The sequence below is a fragment of the Corvus moneduloides genome, chromosome 26, assembly GCF_009650955.1.
Source record: "Corvus moneduloides isolate bCorMon1 chromosome 26, bCorMon1.pri, whole genome shotgun sequence".
Taxonomy (NCBI): domain Eukaryota; kingdom Metazoa; phylum Chordata; class Aves; order Passeriformes; family Corvidae; genus Corvus; species Corvus moneduloides.
This window is the reverse complement of record NC_045501.1, coordinates 1,954,257-1,976,558: the sequence shown is the minus strand read 5'-3', so window position 1 is coordinate 1,976,558 and position 22,302 is coordinate 1,954,257. Positions and strand designations below refer to the sequence as shown.

Sequence of the window (22,302 nt, the reverse complement as noted above, 5' to 3'; positions counted from 1 at the left end):
GGGACACCGGGGGCTCGTGGGACCCTCGGGACACGCGTGGGCAGCGTGGAAATACCCCCGGGAAAAAGGGGGTTGGGAAGTGTGGAGAGATCCCTGGGAAGTGGGGGGTGGGAGGGAACCACATTCCCTGGAGTCCCCCAGAGCTGGAAGGAGCCACGGGACAATGGGGTCCCACCGCGAGGGGATTCAGCCTGGTTCCCGAGAAAAAAGGGGGTGGTTTCGAGTGGGAAGCGTGGAAATATTCCCGGGAAAAGGGCGGAGGGAGAGCCGTGTCCACAAGGAAGTGCCACCCGCGGGGGGCTGGAAGAGTGCGGGAGACCCCCCCCCCCCCCCAAGACAACGGGAATCCATGGAAAAAACCCCCGGTGGGGCAAGGGGGGAACTCATGGCATCCAGAGGCGATCCCATGGGAAAAAAATCCCAAATCCTTGTCCCCACTCCCCACGTGCGACCCTCCGGAACTCACCTTATCCAAGCAGTTCACCTTCTCCGTGGGATACACGATCTTCCCGCAGCGCGCACAGTTGGGATTCATGGCTGAAAAACTCGCGTGGAGAGGGGAAAAAGAAATCACTCCCACCCTCCTCTACCGCCGCTGCTGCTCCTTCTTCTTCCACTGAGCCGCCGCCCGCGATGTCGCGACTTTAAATAGTCGGGAAGGGGGAGGAGGAGGTGGGGAAAAAGGAAAAGTGGGAGGGACCGCGGGGGCGGGGCGGTCACCTACGCTTGCGCGTACACGTAACACGCGTGCGAAGGGGATGTACCCTCTAGGAGCGCGGCGCTGAGCTGAAAAAGCCCTAAAAAAGGCTAAAAACAGCGAAAAAACCGCAAGAAATTTGCATTGAGGGCGCGGCGGGATTCGAACCGGAGATCTTTGGGCCCGCGGCGGGGGTAGAGTGGAGCGCTCGGTGAACAGCGCGGCGAACGGGGGTATAGCTCAGTGGTAGAGCATTTGACTGCAGATCAAGAGGTCCCTGGTTCAAATCCGGGTGCCCCCTCGCGGTGTGATTTTAAGGTTTTTTCCCATTTTTTTTGGTTTTTTGGCGGTTTTTCGGGGGGGTGGGGTTGAGGCGGGAGCGTCGCATTTGCACGCGCGCGCAGTCCCCGTTCCACGCGCGGACGCCGCGACCCGCGGCGTCCGCGCGTGGAACGGGAACTGCGCAGGCGTGGAGTGAAGGGTAAAGGGACACCTAGCGGTTGGTTGGCAGCAGTGGGGGTATAGCTCAGTGGCAGAGCATTTGACTGCAGATCAAGAGGTCCCCGGTTCAAATCCGGGTGCCCCCTTGTTTTGCTTTTTTTTTTTTTGTCCGTTTACCCAAAGTTTCCTCACCCGAATTACTCCCGGTTGCTCTTTCCGTCCCCTCCCGGTGCTCCCGGTGCTCCCGGTGCTCCCGGTATCGGTGAGGGGGTGTCGCGTTTCCCGCCGCCGCTAGGGGGCGCCGCGCGCGCGCGCGGCGAGGCGGGGCGGGCGCGTCACGTGACATCCGCCGCCTCTTCCGGCGCCAAGATGTCGAAGCGAGGTGAGGTCGGCGCCGCTCTCCGCCGCCATCCGGTTCCATCCGCCGCCATCCGGTGGCCCCGTGGCCGTCCCGGCGCAGCGGGGAATCGGGGAGAGGTGTCTGAGCCCGGGCGGGAGCGGATGTCGCGGGCGATGTCACCGCCGCCCTCCCCGGGGCTGCGGGGCCTGCTTCGCGCCGACCGCGGCCGCTTCGTGAGGCGGTACCGGGGTCTTAACGCTCTTCTCGACCCGCAGGACGCGGAGGTTCGTCCGGGGCCAAGTTCCGCATCTCCCTGGGTCTCCCGGTGGGGGCTGTGATCAACTGCGCCGACAACACCGGTGAGTGCGGGGCTGGAACCGCGGGGGCAGCGGGGAGGAGACCCCCGGGGACTGGCGGAGAAAGAGCCCCGGGAGGAACGCGTAGGGCGAGGTGTTCAATGAAATCGCGAGCCCCAGATTTCCTTCTCAAAGCTCTCGCTGTGCCGGTGGCAGCGGCAGCGCTATTGGGTGTCCCTGCAGGGGGACACGGGAAGCTGTCCCTGGCCACCCCGGGAGAACGGCGGTGCTGCTCCCGGCCATCCCGGGAGAACGGCGGTGCTGCTCCCGGCCATCCCGGGAGAACGGCGGTGCTGCTCCCGGCCATCCCGGGATAACGGCGGCGCCGCCGCTCTCCGCAGGGGCCAAGAACCTCTACATCATCTCCGTGAAGGGCATCAAGGGCCGCCTGAACCGGCTGCCGGCGGCCGGCGTGGGTGACATGGTGATGGCCACGGTGAAGAAGGGCAAGCCGGAGCTGCGGAAGAAGGGTGAGTGGCACCACTGCTGTCCCGAAATGCCGTGGGAACGGGGCACAGAGTCCCTGCAGAGTCACCCCCCCCTTCTCTAAAGCACTCGTTGGGTCCGTGCCGTGGCCCAGGGAGTTGTCGTGGAAGGGCAGAGCAAAGACGCCGCTTTTGGGTGAAGTGGCAGCTCCTGGTGCTGTTGATTTCAATCAGTGGTGGGACATCGGGTCTGGGAATCATGGAATGGCCTGGGGGGGAAGGGACCTTAAAGCTCATCCGTGGGCAGGAACACGTTTCCCCTATCCCAGCGTGCTCCAAGCCCCATCCAGCCTGGCCTGGGACACTTCCAGGTGTCCCGGGGCAGCCACAGCTTCTCTGGGAAACCCATTCCAGGGAGGAATTTCTTCCCTGAGTCCAGGTGTCCCATCAGTAAAGGAGGAGTGATGTCATAGGGATCTGTAAAATTAAAGGTTATGGAACCGTGGAATGATTAAGGGACCTTAAATCCCATCCAGTTCCACCCCCTGCCATGGGTTTGCTCCTGCTCCAGAGGAGTTTTGCTGAATATTGTTTGTGAATGAATAATTTATTTCAAACTGAAGGTGGGAAAGTGGGAAAACCTTGGATTTTCCAAGCGTGGGTGCAGCTGCAGGTGTTTCCTGGTCAGTTTTAAGGGGACCCTTGACTACAAACTGTAATTTTCCATGGTGAAACCCCACAAACAAGAGGTGCAAAACAAAAACCGCCTCAAATCTGTGCCTTGGGTTTGATTCCTGTGGGATCTCTTCTGGAATGTGTGTTTATCCTGATGCCTGTGGTGCTTTCTCTCCCCAGTCCATCCAGCGGTGGTGATCCGGCAGCGGAAATCCTACAGGAGGAAAGATGGGGTGTTCCTGTACTTCGAGGACAACGCAGGAGTGATTGTAAACAACAAAGGGGAGATGAAAGGTGAGCACGGGAATTGCATCCCACTGGGAACACGGCGGGTTGGCAGCGCCACGGGGCTGAGCTGGGCTGGGGGAAAGGATCCAGAGTGGGATTGGGAGCGGGAAATGCTGCCCTGAACCATCTGAGACCTCTAAATCACAGAATTCCAGCCTGATTTGGGTTGGGAGGACCTTAAATGCCATCCGTTCCCGTGGGCAGGGCCATCTTCCCCTATCCCAGGCTGCTCCAAGCTCCATCCAGCACTTCCATGGATCCAGGGGCAGCCACAGCTGCTCTGGGAATTCATCCCAGCCTCTCAGGGAGGAACTAACCCTGTGGTGTTGTCCCTGTTTTCCAGGCTCGGCCATCACAGGCCCCGTGGCCAAGGAATGTGCGGATCTGTGGCCCAGGATCGCCTCCAACGCCGGGAGCATCGCCTGATCCCCATCCTGATCCCGATCCTGATCCTGCCCCTGGCCAGGGACACAAAATAAAACTCCTTGTACCAACTCCGTGGTGTTGTTCTTGCCAAAAAGGAGCAGGATCATGGTGGGAAACTTTTTATGGCGCTCCGTGTGCGCTCCAGCAGGAAAATGGGATTGGGGGATTGAATAGTTCTGTTTTTCAGGCAGCTTCCTGAAAAATACCTGGAATGGCTCAAATTTCAGTGATCCTGAGTTGATCCCTTCTCTGATGGGAGCTGGGAAGAGTCTGTGGCAGCTCTGCCTTGCTGCTGGAGCTCCCAGAATTGGAGAATTCCCGGAATTTTCTTGTGGAATGGGCAATTTAACGGTGTAGAGTGAAACAGTGCCTGGAGCTGAGCTGGACAGAGGGAGCTGAGGAATGTCCCTGGGCCCGTGATGGGGACACGGGGAGGCCACTGCTGTCACCTGAGGAGTGGCCGGAGCTGAACCCTGGGTGCCAGCTGGCACCTGGAGAGCCGGGATCAGCTCGGGATCAGCTCGGGATGAGCTCAGAACCTCCAGGAGCAGAGTGGGAAGGGATGTCCAGGGAAGAGCTGGGGCTCTCTGGGAAGCTCTGCGTGGTTCTCCTGGTGTTTGTAGAACAAGGAATGGTTTGGGTGGGAGCTGTGTTCTCCTGGCCCACGGGCTCGGGGGAGCCTCACCCCTGGGCCCACAGGTGACAAGGGGGTGGCTTCGCCCTGGTTTTGGGGCCCTGGTGCCATCCCTGACCCCAAACCAAGGGGGTGCCCCCAGCACTGCAGTTCTGGCACTGAGCTGGTCCCTGCTGCACTTCTGGAGATTCCTGATGGTTCTGTGCCATTCCTGGTGCCTTTAGTGCCATCCCTGATGGTTCTGTGCCATCCCTGATGGTTCTGTGCCATTCCTGATGGCTTTAGTGCCATTCCTGATGTTTCTGTGCCATTCCTGATGGCTTTAGTGCCATCCCTGATGCTGCTGTGCCATCCCTGATGGTTCTGTGCCATCCCTGATGTTTCTGTGCCATTTCTGATGCCTTTAGTGTCATTCCTGATGGTTCTGTGCCATCCCTGATGGTTCTGTGCCATTCCTGATGCCTTTAGTGCCATTCCTGATGCCTTTAGTGTCATCCCTGATGGTTCTGTGCCATCCCTGATGTTTCTGTGCCATTTCTGATGCCTTTAGTGTCATTCCTGATGGTTCTGTGCCATCCCTGATGGTTCTGTGTCATTCCTGATGCCTTTAGTGCCATTCCTGATGCCTTTAGTGTCATCCCTGATGGTTCTGTGCCATCCCTGATGGTTCTGTGCCATCCCTGGTGGTTCTGTGCCATTCCTGATGCCTTTAGTGCCATTCCTGATGCCTTTAGTGTCATTCCTGATGCCTTTAGTGCCGCTTGTTCCCGCAGCGGGGAAGGCAGCGACAGCTCTGGCATTCAGCAGCACAGCCCCAGCGAAGGCTGGACAAAGCCCTGGCCCTGCTTTGTGAGGTGTTCTCCAACCTCTCTGACCATTCCCGATGGATTTCTGGATACCCCAGAGGTGGGCACAGGCACCAGCAGGAGACTTGGCCGAGGAATTGCACGTCCTGAGGGTCACTCACTCTGTTTTCCACAGGGTTTCGGAGCTCGTGGATCTTTCCCTGGAGCCCCTGGAAGGGCACAGCGCTGCTCTGGTTGTGATCCCAACATTCCAAACCTGCAGCTGAAGGGGATCTCTGTCTTCCCAAGCAGGGCCCGTCATTCCAGAGGTGCAGGGGCCTGCTTCGTGTAAGGAACCACCCCAATAAAGCTGCTCTTGCCGATCTGTTTTAAAATCTGGTTCGTGAGGACTTTTTCCACGGCCCCAGAGCTGGATGAAACATTTTGGGGGGGATTTTTGGTGTCCCAGAGGCCGTGGCAGTAATTCCAGAGCCAGGCTGGGCACACCCTGAGACCAAACAGAGACGCAGCCAAGAGCCTGAGGTGACATTTTGGAGTCGGTGCTGGGAAGGTTCCTTTCCCTTGTTCACATTTGGGATGTTTTAGAGGGAATCAGGTGGGAATTCAGTACCTGCCTTACCCGGAGCACGGTGAGAGCCCCGGGGTGGGGTTGGAGGGCAGTGAGGGAGGGCTGGGTGTGCCAGGCAGGGCTGGGAGCGGCCGGAGTGTGGCTGGCCAGCTCTGGAATGTGACAGAGCCACGTCAGTGGCCACAAGGAGCTCACCTGGCTGTTGTGCCCAGGTGGGGGTATAGCTCAGGGGCAGAGCATTTGACTGCAGATCAAGAGGTCCCCGGTTCAAATCCGGGTGCCCCCTCTCTTTTCCTTCTTTTTATCCCCAAAAATGTGGTGGGGAGCCCCTAATTCCCACGTTTTCCCCCCTAAGCTGTGCGTAGGCCCCATGCGGGGTTTGCTGGCCAGGGGGGAGCAGCTGATTCCCAGCAGGTCAGAGCAGCATCGGGGGGCCGTGGTGAGGAAAAGGAGGAGGATTTCAGGAGGATCTGGATTTTGTCCCGGGATTAATTAGCAGAGATTTGCTGGGATGGTGATGAGCACGGAGATTCCGGCTGGGAATGTCCATGGAGAGCAGGGGGTATAGCTCAGTGGTAGAGCATTTGACTGCAGATCAAGAGGTCCCTGGTTCAACTCCAGGTGCCCCCTCTTTTCTCCTCCTTTTCCTCTTCCTCCAACCCCCCTTCTGCCCAAATCCTTCCCCTGGAAGGTCGGGAAGCTGCTGTGGGATGCGGGAGGTTGTGCTGGGCAGGGAATGTGGGGTGGGAGCTTCGGTGGGAGCACCAAGGGCCTGGAAGAGCGCAGGGGTTGTGCTCTGGGTGAGGAAGCGCTCACAGGAACTCGTCACTGTCTGAGCCTCCCTCTGCGGTTCATTCCCGGGAGGGAGAAATTCCCTGGAATGGGGAAAAACTGAGCCGGGATCCGGGCTGGAATCCGGAATGGGGGAAAACCGGGACTGGATCACAGTGGGATACGGAATGGGGGAAAACCCGGACTGGATCAAGGCTGAGATCTGGAATGGATGAAAACCGGGACTGGATCAGAGTGGGATACGGAATGGAGGAAAGTCCAGACTGGATTACAGTGGGATATGGAATGGGGGAAAACGCGGACTGGATCAGAGTGGGATATGGAATGGGGGAAAACGCGGACTGGATCAGAGTGGGATATGGAATGGGGGAAAGTCCAGACTGAATTACAGTGGGATACGGAATGGAGGAAAGTCCAGACTGGATTACAGTGGGATATGGAATGGAGGAAAGTCCGGACTGGATCACAGTGGGATACGGAATGGAGGAAAGTCCAGACTGGATTACAGTGGGATACGGAATGGAGGAAAACACGGACTGGATCAGAGTGGGATATGGAATGGGGGAAAACCCGGACTGGATCAGAGTGGGATACGGAACGGATGAAAACCTGGACTGGATTACAGTGGGATACGGAATGGGGGAAAACGCGGACTGGATCAGAGTGGGATACGGAATGGAGGAAAACGCGGACTGGATTACAGTGGGATACGGAACAGAGGAAAACGCGGACTGGATCAGGGCTGAGATCTGGAACGGAGAAAAACCCGGACTGGATCAGGGCTGAGATCTGGAATGGAGGAAAACCCGGACTGGATAATGGCCAGAATACAGAATGGGAGGAAACCTGAACTGGATCCAGCCAGGCCATGGAACGAGGAATATCCCGGATGGGATCAGGGCTGGGAAATGGAACAAAAGGAATCCTGTTTGCCATCTTTTGTCCCATTTCACTGCCCGTACCTTTGTCAGGGACACCGGGCTCCAACCCACAGGCAGAAAAGCTTCTCCTTTTCCCAAGAAACGTTTTTAAACTTCCCTGGCACAGGCCCTGCCCCAGGGGGGTATAGCTCAGTGGTAGAGCATTTGACTGCAGATCAAGAGGTCCCTGGTTCAACTCCAGGTGCCCCCTATTTTGCTGCTTTTCCCTGGCGATTTCGGGGGGTTTGGTCACCGGAAGGCAAACGAGGAACAGCAGCTCGGCCTCCTTTCCTGTTTGTTCTTTTCCCTGTTGCAGTCAAGGATGGAAGCGAAGGGAAAATGCCAGAGGCTCCGCAGCAGCTCAGAGCGCTCCGGGGGCTGGACTGGGATTGGGAAGGGAGGGAACTGGGGAGGAACTGGGCCAAGGTCGTCTGGCCCTGTGTGGAAGTGCAGGGACTCAGCGTCTGCAGCCCTGCAGGTTCTGCAGCAGGAGCCAATTCCTCAGGAACAGAGAACTCAGGGATTCAGGAAGAGCATCTTTTAACTGCTTTATTTTGTGAGGGGGGTGCCAGGGCACAAACAGGGGGTGTAGCTCAGTGGTAGAGCATTTGACTGCAGATCAAGAGGTCCCTGGTTCAACTCCAGGTGCCCCCTATTTTCCTCTTCCTTCAACCTTCCTTTTGCCCAAACCTTTCCCAGAAAGAAGTTGGAGAGCTCTGTTTGGACCTTGTGAGTTTGTTCTTGGTTGGAACCAAGTCAAGTTTGGACTTGTTGAGTTTGTGGCTCTGACTGTTGGGAAAGCGCAGGGGTCGTTCTCAGGGTGAGCACCACTCACTGCCTGCGTGTGGTTTTCTCTGTAGTCATTTTTCTCCTAATTTATGGCATTTCTCTCCCTTTTCCAGGCACACCAAGGTGCACAGGGAGCCCTCAATTAATGGAAACCATCCTACGGACAGAAAAACTTGTTACTTTTCAAATAAATGTTTTTAAATGTTGCTGCACTGGCCCAGGGGGGTATAGCTCAGTGGGAGAGCATTTGACTGCAGATCAAGAGGTCCCTGGTTCAACTCCAGGTGCCCCCTCCTTTTCTCCTCCTTCCACCTTCCTTTTCCAAAAATTTGCCACAGAAAAACCACAGAGAGCTCTGAGCTCGTTCTGTGCGCTCAGTGTTGGTTCAGAGCTCCAGAATCCGAGGAACTGCGGCCCTGAGCGCTGGGGAAGCGCAGGGGTTGTGCTCTGGGTGAGCACCACTCACTGCCTGGGTGGGGATTGTCCATTCTTAATTCTCTGCAGGCATCAGAACTGCCTGAATTTATCCTTTTTTACCACCACCTGTCCCGTTTCACTCCCCGTACCTTTGGCAGGCCCATGAAAGCGCTCAGGGCAGTGTCGAGGAAAGGAATCCAAGCCCCGGAGAGCCAAAGTTGTCCCTTTGCCAAGAAATGTTTTTAAATGTCCCTGGCGCAGGAGGTGTCCCAGGGGGGTATAGCTCAGTGGTAGAGCATTTGACTGCAGATCAAGAGGTCCCTGGTTCAACTCCAGGTGCCCCCTCTTTCCCTCTTTTTTTTCCCCTCTTCCTTTTGCCCAAATCTCCCACTGGAAGGTCAGGAAGCTGCTGTGGGATGTGGGAGGTTGTGCTGGGCAGGAATGTGGGGTGGGCGCTTCAGTGGGAGCACCAAGGCCCCGGAAGAGCGCAGGGGTTGTGCTCTGGGTGAGGAACCACTGTCTGCACGTGCCTTTCCCTGTTCTGAATTCTCTGTAGCCACCGTTTCCCAGAATTCCTCAGAATTCCCAAAATTCCTCAGAATTCCCATCATTTATCACCTCACACTCCCTCCACAGCCTGTGGCAGGTACAGGGACCTGTCAGGTAAAAGGATCCAACCCACAGAGAGAAAAACCTGGGTTTTTAGGAATGATTCCAGGTGTGCCAGGGGGGTATAGCTCAGTGGGAGAGCATTTGACTGCAGATCAAGAGGTCCCTGGTTCAACTCCAGGTGCCCCCTCTTTTTCCTCAAAAAAAAGGAGGATTCCTCCTTTTTTTATCCCCACAGCGTCCATGCCCGCACAGCAGCAGGGCTGGGAGCTGCGAGATTAAAAACTGAGCATTCCACTAGAAAAATCCTGCAGGAATCCAACCTCTGGGGCAGTGACAAGGCCAAGACACAACATTTATTTCTGTGTGGGGCTGGCTGGGACATTCAGCTGCAGTGGGGATAAAACCTGAGCTGGGTCTAAGGGATTTTATTGCTCTTTTTCCAGGCCTTGGCACAGGGGGTATAGCTCAGTGGTAGAGCATTTGACTGCAGATCAAGAGGTCCCTGGTTCAACTCCAGGTGCCCCCTCCTTTTCTCCTCCTTCCACCTTCCTTTTGCCCAAATCTTCCACAGAAAAACACGTGGAGAGCTCTTGCTGGATCTGTGAGCTCGTTGTGTGTGCTCAGCATTGGTTCAGAGCTCCAGAATCTGAGGATCTGCGGCCCTGAGCGCTGGGGAAGCGCAGGGGTTGTGCTCTGGGTGAGCACCACTCACTGCTTGTGTGGGGTTTGTCTGTTCTTAATTCTCTGCAGGCATCAGAACTGCCTGAATTTATCCTTTTTTACCACCACCTGTCCCGTTTCACTCCCCGTACCTTTGGCAGGCCCATGAGAGCGCTCAGGGCGGTGTCGAGGAAAGGAATCCAAGCCCCAGAGAGCCAAAGTTGTCCCTTTGCCAAGAAATGTTTTTAAATGTCCCTGGTGCAGGAGGTGTCCCAGGGGGGTATAGCTCAGTGGTAGAGCATTTGACTGCAGATCAAGAGGTCCCTGGTTCAACTCCAGGTGCCCCCTCTCTTGCTGCTTTTTCACCCTTTTTCCTCCAGAACCTCCTCACACACAGAGCACGGAGAACCTTTCTTACCCCTCTGAGCTCTTGGAAATCACTCGATGACCTTTTGCCAAGACCGAAATCACACTCGGACACGTTCTCCCCTGCTCCCCTGAGTTCTGCACGTCCACACAAACGAGCTCAACTCAGCAGCTGCTGCCCGAGTTTTTCCTGTTGGAGCAATTACCCTTAATTTAAGCAGTGAATCAGGTGTATCATGCGTCTCTAGAAGTCATGAGCTGTGCTGAGCTGTTTCCTCCAGGCTGTGAGGTCCAGGTCAGTCCGGTTGGGGAGCTGGAATGGCACAGGTCATTATCTGGGTGCCCCTGGGGCTCGAACTTGTGACCCGAGGCCCCGCAGGCGGCAGCACTGCCCCTGAGCCACGCCCCGGGCGCGGGGCTGGGGGGGGCGCGGGGGGCGGCGGGGGAAGGGTGGCTCGGGGGCAGCGCGGCGGGCTGGGGACCGCGAGGTCACGGGTTCGAACCCGCCCTGGCTCCACCGCGAAGTCACCGGTTCTAGCCCGGGGGATCGCCGGTTCTGTCCCGGGAGATCACAAGTCCCAAACTTGATCGCCAGATCACCGGTTCTGGCCTGAGAAATCGCCAGCTCTGACCCGCCCCGACACAGGAGATCCTCGTTTCTACGCCACCGCAGACTGGGAGGTCACAGGTTCTGACCCAGCCCGGGCACCACCGGAGGTGACAGAACCGCCTCGGGGCAGGTTGTGCATCACTGAACTCTGGGCCGGAGCCCTTTGGCACCAAAAGTTTGAGCCAGAGGCACGGACCGTCCCCTCCGCGCGTTACTGCAACGAGAGCAGCCAGACAGAGCTGTCCCACGGCTTTAGGTGCCTTTGGAATTACTCACTTCGCAATTTCCAGGCGTTTCTTTGGGACTGCGGCCACCAGCCTCATTTGAAACAGGCTCAGATCTTGTCTTAAATCCCTGGAAGTGGCCAAGGCCGGGCTGGACGGGGCTTGGGAGCAACCCGGGAGAATGGAAGGTGTCCCTGTCCATGGCAAGGGGTGGGAATGGATGCTTAGGTCCCTTCCCCCCCAAACCATTCTGGAACGGAATGAAAACACCCCCAGGCGCGGTGCTGAAGGACCTCCCCAGCGGTTCTTTCTCTCCCTCCTCCTCCCGCACCGCTCCTCATGAGCGCCGCCATCTTCCCAGCCGCCTCCGGGGCGCGCCGGAAGTGACGCACAGAGTTGAAGCCGCGCGGAAACACAAGCGGTGGCGCGGGGTGATGACGCATTTCCTGTCCCGGTAGCGGCGGGGGACGTGATCGGCCGGCGGCCGCGATGGGGGGGGGAGACCTGGTGAGGGGGGAGCGGGACCGAGAGAGGGAATGAGGGGAACCGGGGCGGATGGGAGGGCCCGGGGGAGCATGAAGGGGGCAGGGGAGGCTGAGGGGAAGCGGGAGGGGAATAAAAGGGGCTGGGGGAGCTGAGGGGAACTGGGGGATGAGAGGGGACTGAGGGGCCCTGAGGGGGCTGAGTGGAACCGGGAGGGGGATCAAAGGGGTCGGGTGGTCTGGGGGTGCTCCGGGGGAGTGAGAGGGGGCTGGCGAGCCTGAGGGGGGTTGGGGGAGTGACGGGGAGGGAGAGGGGCCGGGGGGGGCGGAGGGGAAGTGGGGAGGTGAGAGGGATCGCGGGTGTCTGAGGGGAGCTCGGTGCGGGCTGAGAGGGGCCGGGAGGGGGTACCGGGGTCTGAGGGGAGACCGAGAGGGGTCGGGAGGGCTGAGAGGGGGATGTGGAGGGGCCGAGAGGGGTCTCAGCGGGGGAGGGACTCTGAGGAGGGGTCGTGGGGGGCTGAGGGGGCACTGAGAGGGCTCGGGCGGTGCTGAGGGGGCTGCAGGGGAGGGATGTGCGGCTCCCCGTTCTCCGGGACTGGCTCCCGGTGTGGGCGGGCTGGGCCCTGCCCCGGCACCTCGGTGCCGATCCCGGTGCCGATCCCGCTGACGATCCCGGTGCCGATCCCGGTGGTGATCCCGGTGCCGATCCCGCTGACGATCCCGGTGCCGATCCCCTCTCCCCGCAGAACCTGAAGAAGAGCTGGCACCCGCAGACGCTGCGCAATGTGGAGAAGGTGTGGAAGGCGGAGCAGAAGCATGAGGCCGAGAGGAGGAAGATCGAGGAGCTGCAGCGGGAGCTGCAGGAGGAGCGGGCGCGGGAGGAGATGCAGCGCTACGCCGAGGACATGGGCACCGTGCGGTGAGCCGGGGCCAGCACCGGCGGGGACAGCACCGGGGAGAGAGCAGGGACAGCACAGGGAGAGCAGAGGGGACAGCAGTGGGGAGAGCACCGGGGAGGGAACAGGGGGCAGCACGGGGACAGCCCAGGGACAGCCCCGGGGACAGCCCCAGGGACAACCGAGGGACAGCCAGCCCGGGCCCTGCTCTGGGGCTGCCACTGCCTGGGGTGGTGCTGCCTCGTGCCCCTGGGGGAGCCGTGGGCTCAGTGGCTCTGCTGCTCAGGGAATGGGGTTGGGGTGGAAGGGACCTCAAAGCCCAGCCAGTGCCACCCCTGCCATGGGCAGGGACACCTCCCACTCCCCCAGGGTGCTCCAGCTTGGCCTTGGACGCTGCCAGGGATCCAGGGGCAGCCAGAGCTGTCCCACTGTCCCACCTAACCCTGCCCTCTGTCAAAGCCGTTCAAAGCCATTCCCCCTTGTCCTGGCACTCCATCCCTCTCCAGCTTTCCTGTAGCCCCTTCAGGCACTGAAAGGCCCCAGTCAGGTCACCCCGAAGCTTCCCCACGCTGAACAATCCCAACTCTCCCAGCAGAGGAGCCCCATCCCTCTGATCCCATTTTTTGGCCTCCTCTGGCCTCACCCCAACAGCTCCAACACCGAAACATTCTCGCTCCCCTCCCTGAGCCTTCCAACAAAGCTCCAAAGTGCCAGGACGAGCCCCAGGCTTTGTTTGGCACAGGAAGAGGGAGGAGAAGCTGGAGTGGATGTACCAGGGCCCCGGGGGGATGGTGAACAGGGAGGAATACCTGCTGGGGCGCCCCGTGGACAAGTTCATCCTGGACAAGGTGGAGGACAAGGAGGCCGGCTGCTCCGGCGGCACCGGGCTGCTGCCCGGCTCCATCTTCGCCAGATCCGGGGCCAACTCCGTGCTGGACATGGCCAACAAAATCCGGGAGGATCCGCTCTTCATGATCAGGTGGGCTGGGGGCTCGGGGGGCACGGAGCTGGGCTGGGGGGGGTGGGGGCACTGGAAGGTGTCCTGTAGCTGGTTTTGGGGGGTATGTTTTATAGGCAGCTTCGGATTTATGGATCTGTGCATTTACATTTATGGATCTGTGTATTTACACTTATACATCTGTATATTTACACTTATATATGTGTATATTTAAATTTATATATCTGTACATTTACATTTATATATGTGCACTTTTACATTTATATATCCGTATATTTACATTTTTATATATGTGCAGTTTTACATTTATATATCTGTATATTTACATTTATATATCTGTACATTTACACTTATATATGTGTATATTTAAATTTATATATCTGTACATTTATAGTTATATACGTGTACTTTTACACTTAGATATCTGTATATTTACATTTATATAGCTGTGTATTTACATTTATATAGCTGTATATTTACATTTATATATCTATGTATATTCATGTATATTTGCATTTATGTATGTGCACTTTTACATTTATATACGTGTACATTTACATTTATATACCTATACATTTACATTTATATATGTATATATTTAAACTTATTTATCTGTACATTTACATTTATATATACATGCAGTTAAATTTACATGTCTATACAGTTAAATTTATCTGTACATTTAAGTTTGTGTGTCTATACATTTAAATTTGTGTGTCTATACAGTTAAATTTACATGTCTATACATTTAAATTTATCTGTACATTTATATTTATATACACATGCAGTTAAATTTACATGATATACAGTTAAATTTCTTTATCTGTACATTTAAATTTGTGTCTATACAGTTAAATTAGTGTGTCTGCACATTTAAATTTATGTGTCTATACAGTTAAATTTATATATCTGTACATTTACATTTATATATACATACAGTTAAATTTATATGTCTATACAGTTAAAATTCTTTATCTCTACATTTAAATTTGTATGCTTAGACAGTTAAATTTATATGCCTCTACAGTTAAATTTATCTATCTATATTATTTATATATATTACATGTATATAGTATATGTATATTTTATATATATAGTTTATATATATTATATAGACATTTAAGTTTATAGGTCTATACATTTCAATTTATATGTCTGTATATTTAAATTTGCATGTCTATATATTTAAATTTATATGTCTATAAATTCAAGTTTGTATATCTGTACATTTAAATTTACATACATACATTTATATTTATATATACAATTAACTTTATATATATACACATTTATATTTATGTATACAATTAAATTTATATCTATACATTTATATTTTTATGTATATACATTTAAATTTATATGTATACACAAATTTATATATATACACAATTAAATTTATATCTATACCCATTTAAATTTATATATACACATTTAGATTTATATATACACATTTAAACTTATATATACACATTTAAATTTATATATATGCACATTTAGATTTTTATATGCACATTTAGATTTTTATATACACAATTAAATTTTTACATATACACATTTTAATTTATAGATCTATACATTTAAATTTATATGCCTATATAAATTTAAATGTAGGCATCTCTACATTGAAATTTGGGTATCTCTACATAAATACCTTCGTGTTTTTATAAAGATATTTACTTATAAAGATGTTTTTTCCAGGTCTTTAAATGATACATTTGATAAAGAGCTTAAAATTGATAAAAACCTCTATAAAAACCTCTAAATTTTACAAATCTTTGCATTTTATAGAGATATTTCCTTGTAAACAGAGTAAAGACTTTTTTTTGCACCTTTAAATTTACAGGGTTAGAAATGTGTGGGTAAAAGTCTGTAAAACTATAAATATCTTTGTATTTTTATAAAGATATTTACTTGTAAAGACTTTTTTTCCAGGTCTTTAAATGATACGTTTGATAAAGAGCTTAAAATTGATAAAAATCTCTATAAAAACCTATAAATTTTAAAATATCTCTGCATTTTATAGAGATATTTCCCTTGTAAACAGAGTAAAAACTTTTTTTTGCACCTTTAAATTTACAGGTTTAGAAATACGATTGTAAAAGTCTGTAAAACTTTGTAAATACCTGTGTATTTTTATAAAGATATTTACTTATAAAGATGTTTTTTCCAGGTCTTTAAATGATGCATTTGATAAAGAGCTTAAAATTGATAAAAATCTCTATAAAAACCTATAAATTTTAAAATATCTCTGCATTTTATAGAGATACTTCTCTTGTAAACAGAGTAAAAACTTTTTTTTAGACCCTTAAATTTATAAACTTCATACATTTCTTCAGGATTCGGAATGTCTGTGCTCTCAATGCTAAATCCATTTATTTCTCTTTTATTTCTACTTTTATTAATGCCTTTACATGCTTGTCAGGATGTTTCTCTTACAAACAGTGTGGAGGCATTTTTAAAGTGTTTTCCAATTGCTAAATTTGATGTTTATGAAGTTTTTATAAAGGTCTGGCTGTACATTTCCATGAATACCTTCACGTTTTTATAAAGGCATTTCTCTTGTAAACAATGCAAAAACCTTCTTTAAACATCCTTAAAATGACAAATGTCTCTAAATTTTTCTGTCTTTGCACTTTTGCAAAGATATTTCTGAATGTCATGAAGTCATGGAGACTTTTTTTACATCTTTATACATTTTATAAACGTCTTTCAGCTTAGAAATGTTTGGGAATTTTTAGAAATGGCTTTTACATTTTTATATGGATTTTTTTTTGCATTTTATAAAGATATTTATTTACATTTTAAAAATATTTATTTACATTTTTATATGGATATTTATTCACATTTTATAAAGATATTTATTTACATTTTTAAAAATACTTATTTACATTTTATAAAGATATTTATTTACACTTCATAAAGATATTTATTTACACTTTATGAAGATATTTATTTACACTTTATAAAGGTATTTATTTACAGTTTATGAAGATATTTATTTACACTTTATAAAGGTATTTATTTACACTTTATGAAGATATTTATTTACATTTTATAAAGGTATTTATTTACACTTTTTAAAGGTATTTACTTGCACTTTATAAAGTTATTTATTCACATTTTATAAAAATATTTATTTACATTTCTATCAAGATATTTGTATTTCATAAAGATAATTATTTGCATTTTATAAAGATATTTATTTGCATTTTATGAAGATATTTATTTACACTTTATGAAGATATTTGTTTACACTTTATGAATATATTTGTTTACACTTTATAAAGATTTATTTACACTTTACAAAGATATTTATTCACATTTTATAAAAATATTTATTTACATTTCTATCAAGATATTTACACTTTATAAAGATTTATTTACACTTTATAAAGATTTATTTACACTTTATGAAGATATTTATTTAGATTTTATAAAAATATTTATTTATATTTTTAATGGATATTTATTTACACTTCTATCAAGATATTTATTTGCACTTTATCAAGATATTTATTTACATTTCTATCAATATATTTATTTACATTTTTATGAGGATATTTATCTTTGAAACAAATCCTCCTTGTGCTCATCTTAAAAGAAGCAGGAAAGGCCACTTGTCCCTGGTTTGCTAAATTTCGCTAAATTCCCACCATTTCTCTTTTTTCCTGCTTTCTGTGTTTTTGGAGCTTGCACTTGATGCTTTCTCCCCATGAAAATGCCTCGGTTGGAGCTGTTTCAAAAGACTGAGTTATTCCTTATTTTTTTTTTCCTGCTTTAGGAAGAGGGAGGAGGAGAAGAAAAGAGAAGTTTTGAACAATCCGGTGAAAATGAAGAAAATCAAAGCATTGGTAGGTGTGTGCCAGGGGGGAGGAGCAGAAATCCCAATTTTTATGAGCTGAGCTCTTTTTGCTGCCTTCAGCTCCTCGAATTGGAGAGGAAAATCTCCTTAAACGGCTCAGCTTTGCTCCCAGGAGCTTTTCCACAGGGAATTCTGTGGTTTTCCCTGGGATTCTGAATGGGGGATGATACTGAGGGAATTCTTTTTGCTCTGCAGCTGCAGAACAGTTTGGATAAAAAGGAGAAGAGGAAGAAGAAGGAGAAGAAGAAGAAGCACAAGAAGCATCGACGGCGCAGCTCCAGCAGCGACAGCTCCAGCACTGAGGAGGAGAGGAGCAGAAATAAGTGAGTTTAAAAGTTCTACAGCCAAACCACCTCCGTTTGGGGTTGGCTTTCAGCTTTTGAGGCTTGCCTTTCTAATTAAATGCTTAATTAGGTGTTTCTGTGCTGTTGCTTCGTTGGTTTTGCATCGTTGTTGTGTCGTAAAAATAATGGAATGGTGAAAAATGGATGTGTTCTTGGGATTCACCTGCTTCAAAAGGGATTGGGGTTCTTTTTAGGGCTCAGAAGAGGGTGGACAATTCCTCCTGGAAGCCTGCTCCTTCCAAAATCCCAGGATATGGCTTGCAGGTACGTGTGTATCACACCCTCAGTGCCCTGAGGTGGGGAAAACCAGGAGTTTTGGGAAGAGGATTATGAGTGGGACACGATTTAATACATTTGAGATTCAATTTGGAGCCATCTAAGCCTTGAAATTAAAATTATTCACACCTTGGTGGGACTTCAGCTCGGAATTCGGGGTAAGGTTTGTTTAGATGCTCTTCATTATCCATGGAATCGTGGAATGAGTTGGACGTTAAAGCCCATCCAGGGACACCTCCCACAGTCCCAGGCTGCTCCCAGCCCTGTCCCTGCCTCAGACACTTCCCAGGGATCCAGGGGCAGCCCCAGCTTCTCTGGGAAATCCATCCCAGGGAAGAATTCCTTCCCTCAGCCATGACCCAACCCCAAACCTCGTCCTCTCTGCCCTGTGTGAGCTCTGCTCCCACCCTTCTGTTCTCAGCAGCTCCCTCTGAATTCCAGGTGAGAGATTCCGAGCAGAGCCACCGCTCCCGGAGCTCCCCCGGCCAGGACCGGGCCCCCCACAAGCACCGGGAGCGCTCCCGGAGCCCATCCCGCTCTCCCCAGAGACATTCCAGCAAGAGGAATTCCGAGAGAGGCTCAGGATCTCCTTCCAAGCACAGCAAACAGTGAGTGGGGCTCACCTGGGTGTGGGAAACCACAGGAATTCCCTGGAATCCAATCCCTGTTATCCCATCTCCCACTGTCCTGCCCTGGGTGTAAAGGCAGGAGCTGCTCCAGGAGGGGAAAATCCCCCTTTTTACTGGGGACACTCTCTCCAGTCACACCCTGGAGGTGGCTGGGCTTTATTTGGGCTCCCAGTTCTCTTTAGGCTGATTCAATTATCTTTCTTAAGTACAGATAAAAGAATAAAAGCTGGAATTCGTTGTTTGCCGATGCAATAATTAAAAAGCGAATTCAGAGTTTATTGAGAGTTGACACTTTTATCGTGCCATAAATCGAGTCTCTCCTGATGGGAGAGAATTTGCTGAAAGTCCTTGCAAGGAGTTTAAAAGATAAAGCGAGACGTCTTCTGTAGTTCCAATGCTTCCAGAGAGTTGTTTATTGAGTCTTATCAGAGGAACCGAGCCACCAGCGTGACCCAGGTACAGCACAGAAGGAGGAAAAGTAGGAGTGAGAGCGAGAGAGACTAATTATCAAGATTTACACAGCCTTTTAAAGACATTTTAACCAATAGTTACTAAAAACGTACATTATTTTGACTTTCTTACCAATTATTCAGTAACACGGGCAGGAACTGTGGAATTTTCTATCCAATCAATCCAAACTACTTTTACTGCAAAATATGGAGTGGTAGAAGAAGGAGAAGAAGGTCTAGAGAACAACAACAATCCTCCATTTTGATCTTTTTTACTCTTACCTATTTGCTACAAAGAGAAGCCCAAAACCTCTAAATTTTTCACCCTGTGACAATCTTACATCGTAGTCTATCACCTAATTCACACCACTGTATTTTCTAGTTGTTGTCTGACTGTTGGTAATTTTTTCCAAGGTTTAAAGCTATACCAGTGTTGTCCAGGGGGCTAAAAACCCTTAAAAACAGGCCGAGAAATATTCTTGGCACTCTGGGTTCCTACAAGAGTCAGTAGGATTTGTTTTCAAAGTGGCCAGGTAACGACCCTGCAGCTGTGGGGAGATAACCTCGGCCTGAGAATGTATTCAAAAACCCCAGGGGAAGTTTAGAAACGTGATAAAATGTGGGTTTTGGTGCTAATGAAGGCTGTTTTGGGGTTGCAGACACAGCAGTTGGTCGGAGAAGAGCAGAGCCAGGAGCCCTTCCCCCAAAAGGAGCTACCGGCGCCAGCACCCTCCGGGCTACACCAGGTCAGTGGGGCCCTGTCCTTGGGGAGGGACACCTGGGGGGCACCTGGGAACCCCATTTTCCTCTGGTGACTGGAGTGGGGCAGGTGGAATATCCAGAAAATCACACAGAGGGGTCCCCAAGGGCTCCCTTTGGTGCTGCTGGGCTGCTGGTTGGCACCTTGGGGACACCTTCCCAAACCCATCCGTGTGGGTGCTGGTTTTCCTGCAGGGCAGGAGTGGGAATTCTTTGCCTCGTGGAGTGTTAATGAGGAGGTTCTATTCCACTGGCATCAGGAATAAAGGATCCTGACAGCAGCACCTTGGAGATCAATTAAATCAGAGGGAGAAAAGAGGTTTTTGCTGGGATGTGGGGGAGGTGGGATATTTAAAAATGTCCTTACAAGCTTTGCTGATTGGCTGCCAAAACCAAAACTCTGTTAAATCCCACTAAATTGGGGCGTTTTGAATCATCTTTGCTTGATGTAAACCTTTTCCAACCTTAACAATTCCACGATCCTGAGGAACAGAAGGTGAGGGGAGCGGGGCCCAGCGTGCTGCTGATTCACAGCAGTGGTGTTTGCCACCCAAACAGAAAGATCTCTCCAGAGGAACTGGAGCGAAAACGGCAGGAAATGATGGAAAACGCCAAGTGGAGGGAAGAGGAGAGAGCAAACAACCTCAGGAAGCACCGGAAGGAGGAGGAGCTGGAGCGGGAGCTGGAGAAACTCGACACCAGAGATGGGAAATTCTTCCAGTGAGTCTTTTACCACCTCCTCATCCGAAGGGAATCCAGGCCAGAGCTTCTGAGGGATGGCCTCAGTGTCTGGGATGGTTCAGGTCATGGAATGAGATCCATCTCCCATGTGTCCTACAGAACTGGTGATGTCTGCTATGCCCAAATTTGCTTCTTAACCCAAAGTTTGGTGATTCCCAATTGGGAGTCAGACTCGAGCTGGGCATTGGTGATGTTTTGCCACCCTGGGAGTGTTTTATAGAAATGGTGTGGGTTTAGGAGCTTGTAGCAGTTTGAGGTCTGCAAGTCCCTGTGAGGCTGTGGGACTGAAAGTTGTGTTTGACAATGAAACCATTTCTGAGCACAGGTGGCAACTTAATCCCTTGTGCTCGTGGCAGGCAAAGCCCTGAAGCTGCCCAGAGGTGGGATCACAAAATCACAGCTTTGTGGAATGATTTGGTTTGGAAGGGACCTAAAATCCCATCCATTCCCATTCCCTGCCTTTGTCCCACTGTCCCAGGCTGCTCCCAGCCCCAATGTCCAGCCCAGCCTTGGGCACTGCCAGGGATCCAGGGGCAGCCACAGCTGCTCTGGGAAATCCATTCCACCTTCCCAGGGAGGAATTCCTTCCCAATATCCAGTCTGGAATCTAAACCTGCTCTCCTTCAGTCTCAGAGTTCTGATTTCTCTCTCTGGTTCTGTTCCCTGCAGCCGTTTGAAGCTGGAGAGTGCCTCCACCTCCACCCTGGAGGATCGGGTGAAGCGCAACATCCACTCCCTGCAGAGGACTCCTGCTGCCTTGGAAAAAAACTTTATGCAGAGGTGAAACTTGTCCTGCCTCTGCCCCAGGGCAGGAGTTCCGTGGACACTTGTTCCCAAAGGTGAGAGCTCTCCAGGAACACTTCCCAGCTCCCAGAGAGGCGCCGAATCCCTGAGCTGAGCCCTGGGAGCCTTCAGGACTTGGGGCTTTGGGGCCTTTGCTGGAGGCCTCGTGAGCCTTTGGGTTCCATTTTTAGCGTGTTGCCAGAAGTTCTCCTTCGCTCCCCACCCTGACTGGTACCACTTTTGTACATTTCTTACCAAATCGTGCCGGCTCGTCCCTGCTTTCACATGCCAGAGCTGAAGACCTATTTTTGTTAATCCTTAAAATCCAGAGCAGAACCGCTCCACATGTGAGGGAATTCCGTGGGATTTGATAGAACCACATGAGCCCTGTTGCACACTGCCACCGTTGGCATCCACGCCTCACTCTGTGGTGGTGGCCAGGCCGGCTGTGGCTGGCCTTTGGTGGCTCACAGATTTCACTGATCTTTGACCCAAAAGAAGCCGTTTCTGAGGGGGGGGAAAATGAAATGAGCAGAGCGCGTAGCTGACAGCAAATATTTCTCTGGGATTTTGTAATGTAAGTAATGTGTATATGTACAGCAGTGTAGATTTATTTTGCCTTTTTAATTAAGAAACTTCACTGCCGTTTGTTAAATGTCCTTTGTGGCTCTGGCGGGGGGTGGGTGGGAGGGGCAGGGATGAATTGGCTGCGGGAGGGAAGGGTTGGTGAGGGTTCGGGAGGCTGCAGCAGCCCCTTCTCGGGTGTCTGCAGCCCGCAGGACGCGTCCCGGTGCCGGAGGGCTCCCCGAGGGTCCCGGCGGGGTCCCCGCGCAGCCGCGGGCCCTTTAAATGGCAGCGCGTGACGTGTGTAACAGCCCATTCATAATTCCAGCCGCCTCGCTGCTGATTGGTCCGTTCCCAGCGGGGCGTGGCCTTAGCGGGCGCGTCACGCCGACTGGGCGAGACCATCTCCGGCAAGAGAAGGAGGGGGACGAGGCTTTTTTTCCCCTCTGTCTCATTCTCCGTCTGTTACACCTCTCCGTTGCTCCCTCTCACAGCCCAATGCGTGCCGCGGCT

The 22,302-nt window shown here is 50.9% G+C and overlaps 3 protein-coding genes, 1 long non-coding RNA gene and 12 other non-coding genes across 16 annotated transcripts in view; 14 read left to right on the top strand and 2 right to left on the bottom strand.

Moving 5' to 3' along the window:
* Positions 1 to 637, bottom strand: part of LASP1 (LIM and SH3 protein 1) — a 31,935-nt gene extending 31,298 nt beyond the window's left edge. Inside the window, exon 1 of the mRNA XM_032134270.1 lies at positions 467 to 637. Within this exon, the coding sequence (XP_031990161.1) occupies positions 467 to 535 (69 nt within the window). The 5' untranslated portion in view covers positions 536 to 637. The remainder of the gene's footprint in view (positions 1 to 466) is intronic.
* Positions 638 to 926: 289 nt separating this feature from the next.
* Positions 927 to 998, top strand: TRNAC-GCA. The gene has a single exon. It is a non-coding gene; the product is annotated as a tRNA-Cys (tRNA).
* Positions 999 to 1,212: 214 nt separating this feature from the next.
* On the top strand, positions 1,213 to 1,284 carry TRNAC-GCA. The gene has a single exon. It is a non-coding gene; the product is annotated as a tRNA-Cys (tRNA).
* A 148-nt stretch (positions 1,285 to 1,432) lies between these two features.
* Positions 1,433 to 3,717, top strand: RPL23 (ribosomal protein L23). Its single transcript, XM_032134282.1, has 5 exons — positions 1,433 to 1,520; positions 1,754 to 1,837; positions 2,176 to 2,304; positions 3,115 to 3,228; positions 3,566 to 3,717. The coding sequence occupies exons 1-5, from the start codon at positions 1,508 to 1,510 to the stop codon at positions 3,646 to 3,648; spliced, it is 423 nt and encodes a 140-aa protein (XP_031990173.1). The 5' UTR covers positions 1,433 to 1,507; the 3' UTR covers positions 3,649 to 3,717.
* LOC116435430 lies at positions 2,373 to 2,506 on the top strand. Its single transcript, XR_004236782.1, has one exon. It is a non-coding gene; the product is annotated as a small nucleolar RNA SNORA21 (small nucleolar RNA).
* Positions 3,718 to 5,870: 2,153 nt separating the features above from the next.
* Positions 5,871 to 5,942, top strand: TRNAC-GCA. The gene has a single exon. It is a non-coding gene; the product is annotated as a tRNA-Cys (tRNA).
* A 272-nt stretch (positions 5,943 to 6,214) lies between these two features.
* On the top strand, positions 6,215 to 6,286 carry TRNAC-GCA. Its single transcript has one exon. It is a non-coding gene; the product is annotated as a tRNA-Cys (tRNA).
* Positions 6,287 to 7,507: 1,221 nt separating this feature from the next.
* TRNAC-GCA lies at positions 7,508 to 7,579 on the top strand. The gene has a single exon. It is a non-coding gene; the product is annotated as a tRNA-Cys (tRNA).
* A 371-nt stretch (positions 7,580 to 7,950) lies between these two features.
* On the top strand, positions 7,951 to 8,022 carry TRNAC-GCA. Its single transcript has one exon. It is a non-coding gene; the product is annotated as a tRNA-Cys (tRNA).
* Positions 8,023 to 8,378: 356 nt separating this feature from the next.
* Positions 8,379 to 8,450, top strand: TRNAC-GCA. The gene has a single exon. It is a non-coding gene; the product is annotated as a tRNA-Cys (tRNA).
* Positions 8,451 to 8,847: 397 nt separating this feature from the next.
* On the top strand, positions 8,848 to 8,919 carry TRNAC-GCA. Its single transcript has one exon. It is a non-coding gene; the product is annotated as a tRNA-Cys (tRNA).
* A 382-nt stretch (positions 8,920 to 9,301) lies between these two features.
* Positions 9,302 to 9,373, top strand: TRNAC-GCA. The gene has a single exon. It is a non-coding gene; the product is annotated as a tRNA-Cys (tRNA).
* A 267-nt stretch (positions 9,374 to 9,640) lies between these two features.
* On the top strand, positions 9,641 to 9,712 carry TRNAC-GCA. Its single transcript has one exon. It is a non-coding gene; the product is annotated as a tRNA-Cys (tRNA).
* Positions 9,713 to 10,122: 410 nt separating this feature from the next.
* TRNAC-GCA lies at positions 10,123 to 10,194 on the top strand. The gene has a single exon. It is a non-coding gene; the product is annotated as a tRNA-Cys (tRNA).
* Positions 10,195 to 10,385: 191 nt separating this feature from the next.
* LOC116455913 lies at positions 10,386 to 11,424 on the bottom strand. Its single transcript, XR_004244490.1, has 2 exons — positions 11,099 to 11,424; positions 10,386 to 10,525 (listed from the first exon to the last, which is right to left on the bottom strand). It is a non-coding gene; the product is annotated as an uncharacterized LOC116455913 (long non-coding RNA).
* Positions 11,425 to 11,460: 36 nt separating this feature from the next.
* On the top strand, positions 11,461 to 21,874 carry CWC25 (CWC25 spliceosome associated protein homolog). The gene is made up of 10 exons (XM_032134254.1): positions 11,461 to 11,553; positions 12,275 to 12,447; positions 13,167 to 13,403; positions 17,164 to 17,233; positions 17,440 to 17,567; positions 17,783 to 17,852; positions 18,306 to 18,472; positions 19,602 to 19,688; positions 20,260 to 20,421; positions 21,112 to 21,874. Exons 1-10 carry the CDS (start codon positions 11,536 to 11,538, stop codon positions 21,224 to 21,226), a joined length of 1,227 nt encoding a protein of 408 aa, XP_031990145.1. The 5' UTR covers positions 11,461 to 11,535; the 3' UTR covers positions 21,227 to 21,874.
* The last annotated feature ends 428 nt before the right edge of the window (positions 21,875 to 22,302 follow it).

What these genes read in the sequence shown, in the direction of transcription:
- RPL23 (XM_032134282.1), top strand. An exon ending in GCCGGAGCTGCGGAAGAAGG is followed by an intron (nt 2,305 to 3,114) that starts GTGAGTGGCACC and finishes TTCTCTCCCCAG; the next exon opens with TCCATCCAGCGGTGGTGATC. An exon ending in CAACAAAGGGGAGATGAAAG is followed by an intron (nt 3,229 to 3,565) that starts GTGAGCACGGGA and finishes CCTGTTTTCCAG; the next exon opens with GCTCGGCCATCACAGGCCCC.
- CWC25 (XM_032134254.1), top strand. An exon ending in TGAAGAAAATCAAAGCATTG is followed by an intron (nt 17,234 to 17,439) that starts GTAGGTGTGTGC and finishes TTTGCTCTGCAG; the next exon opens with CTGCAGAACAGTTTGGATAA. An exon ending in AGAGATGGGAAATTCTTCCA is followed by an intron (nt 20,422 to 21,111) that starts GTGAGTCTTTTA and finishes TGTTCCCTGCAG; the next exon opens with CCGTTTGAAGCTGGAGAGTG.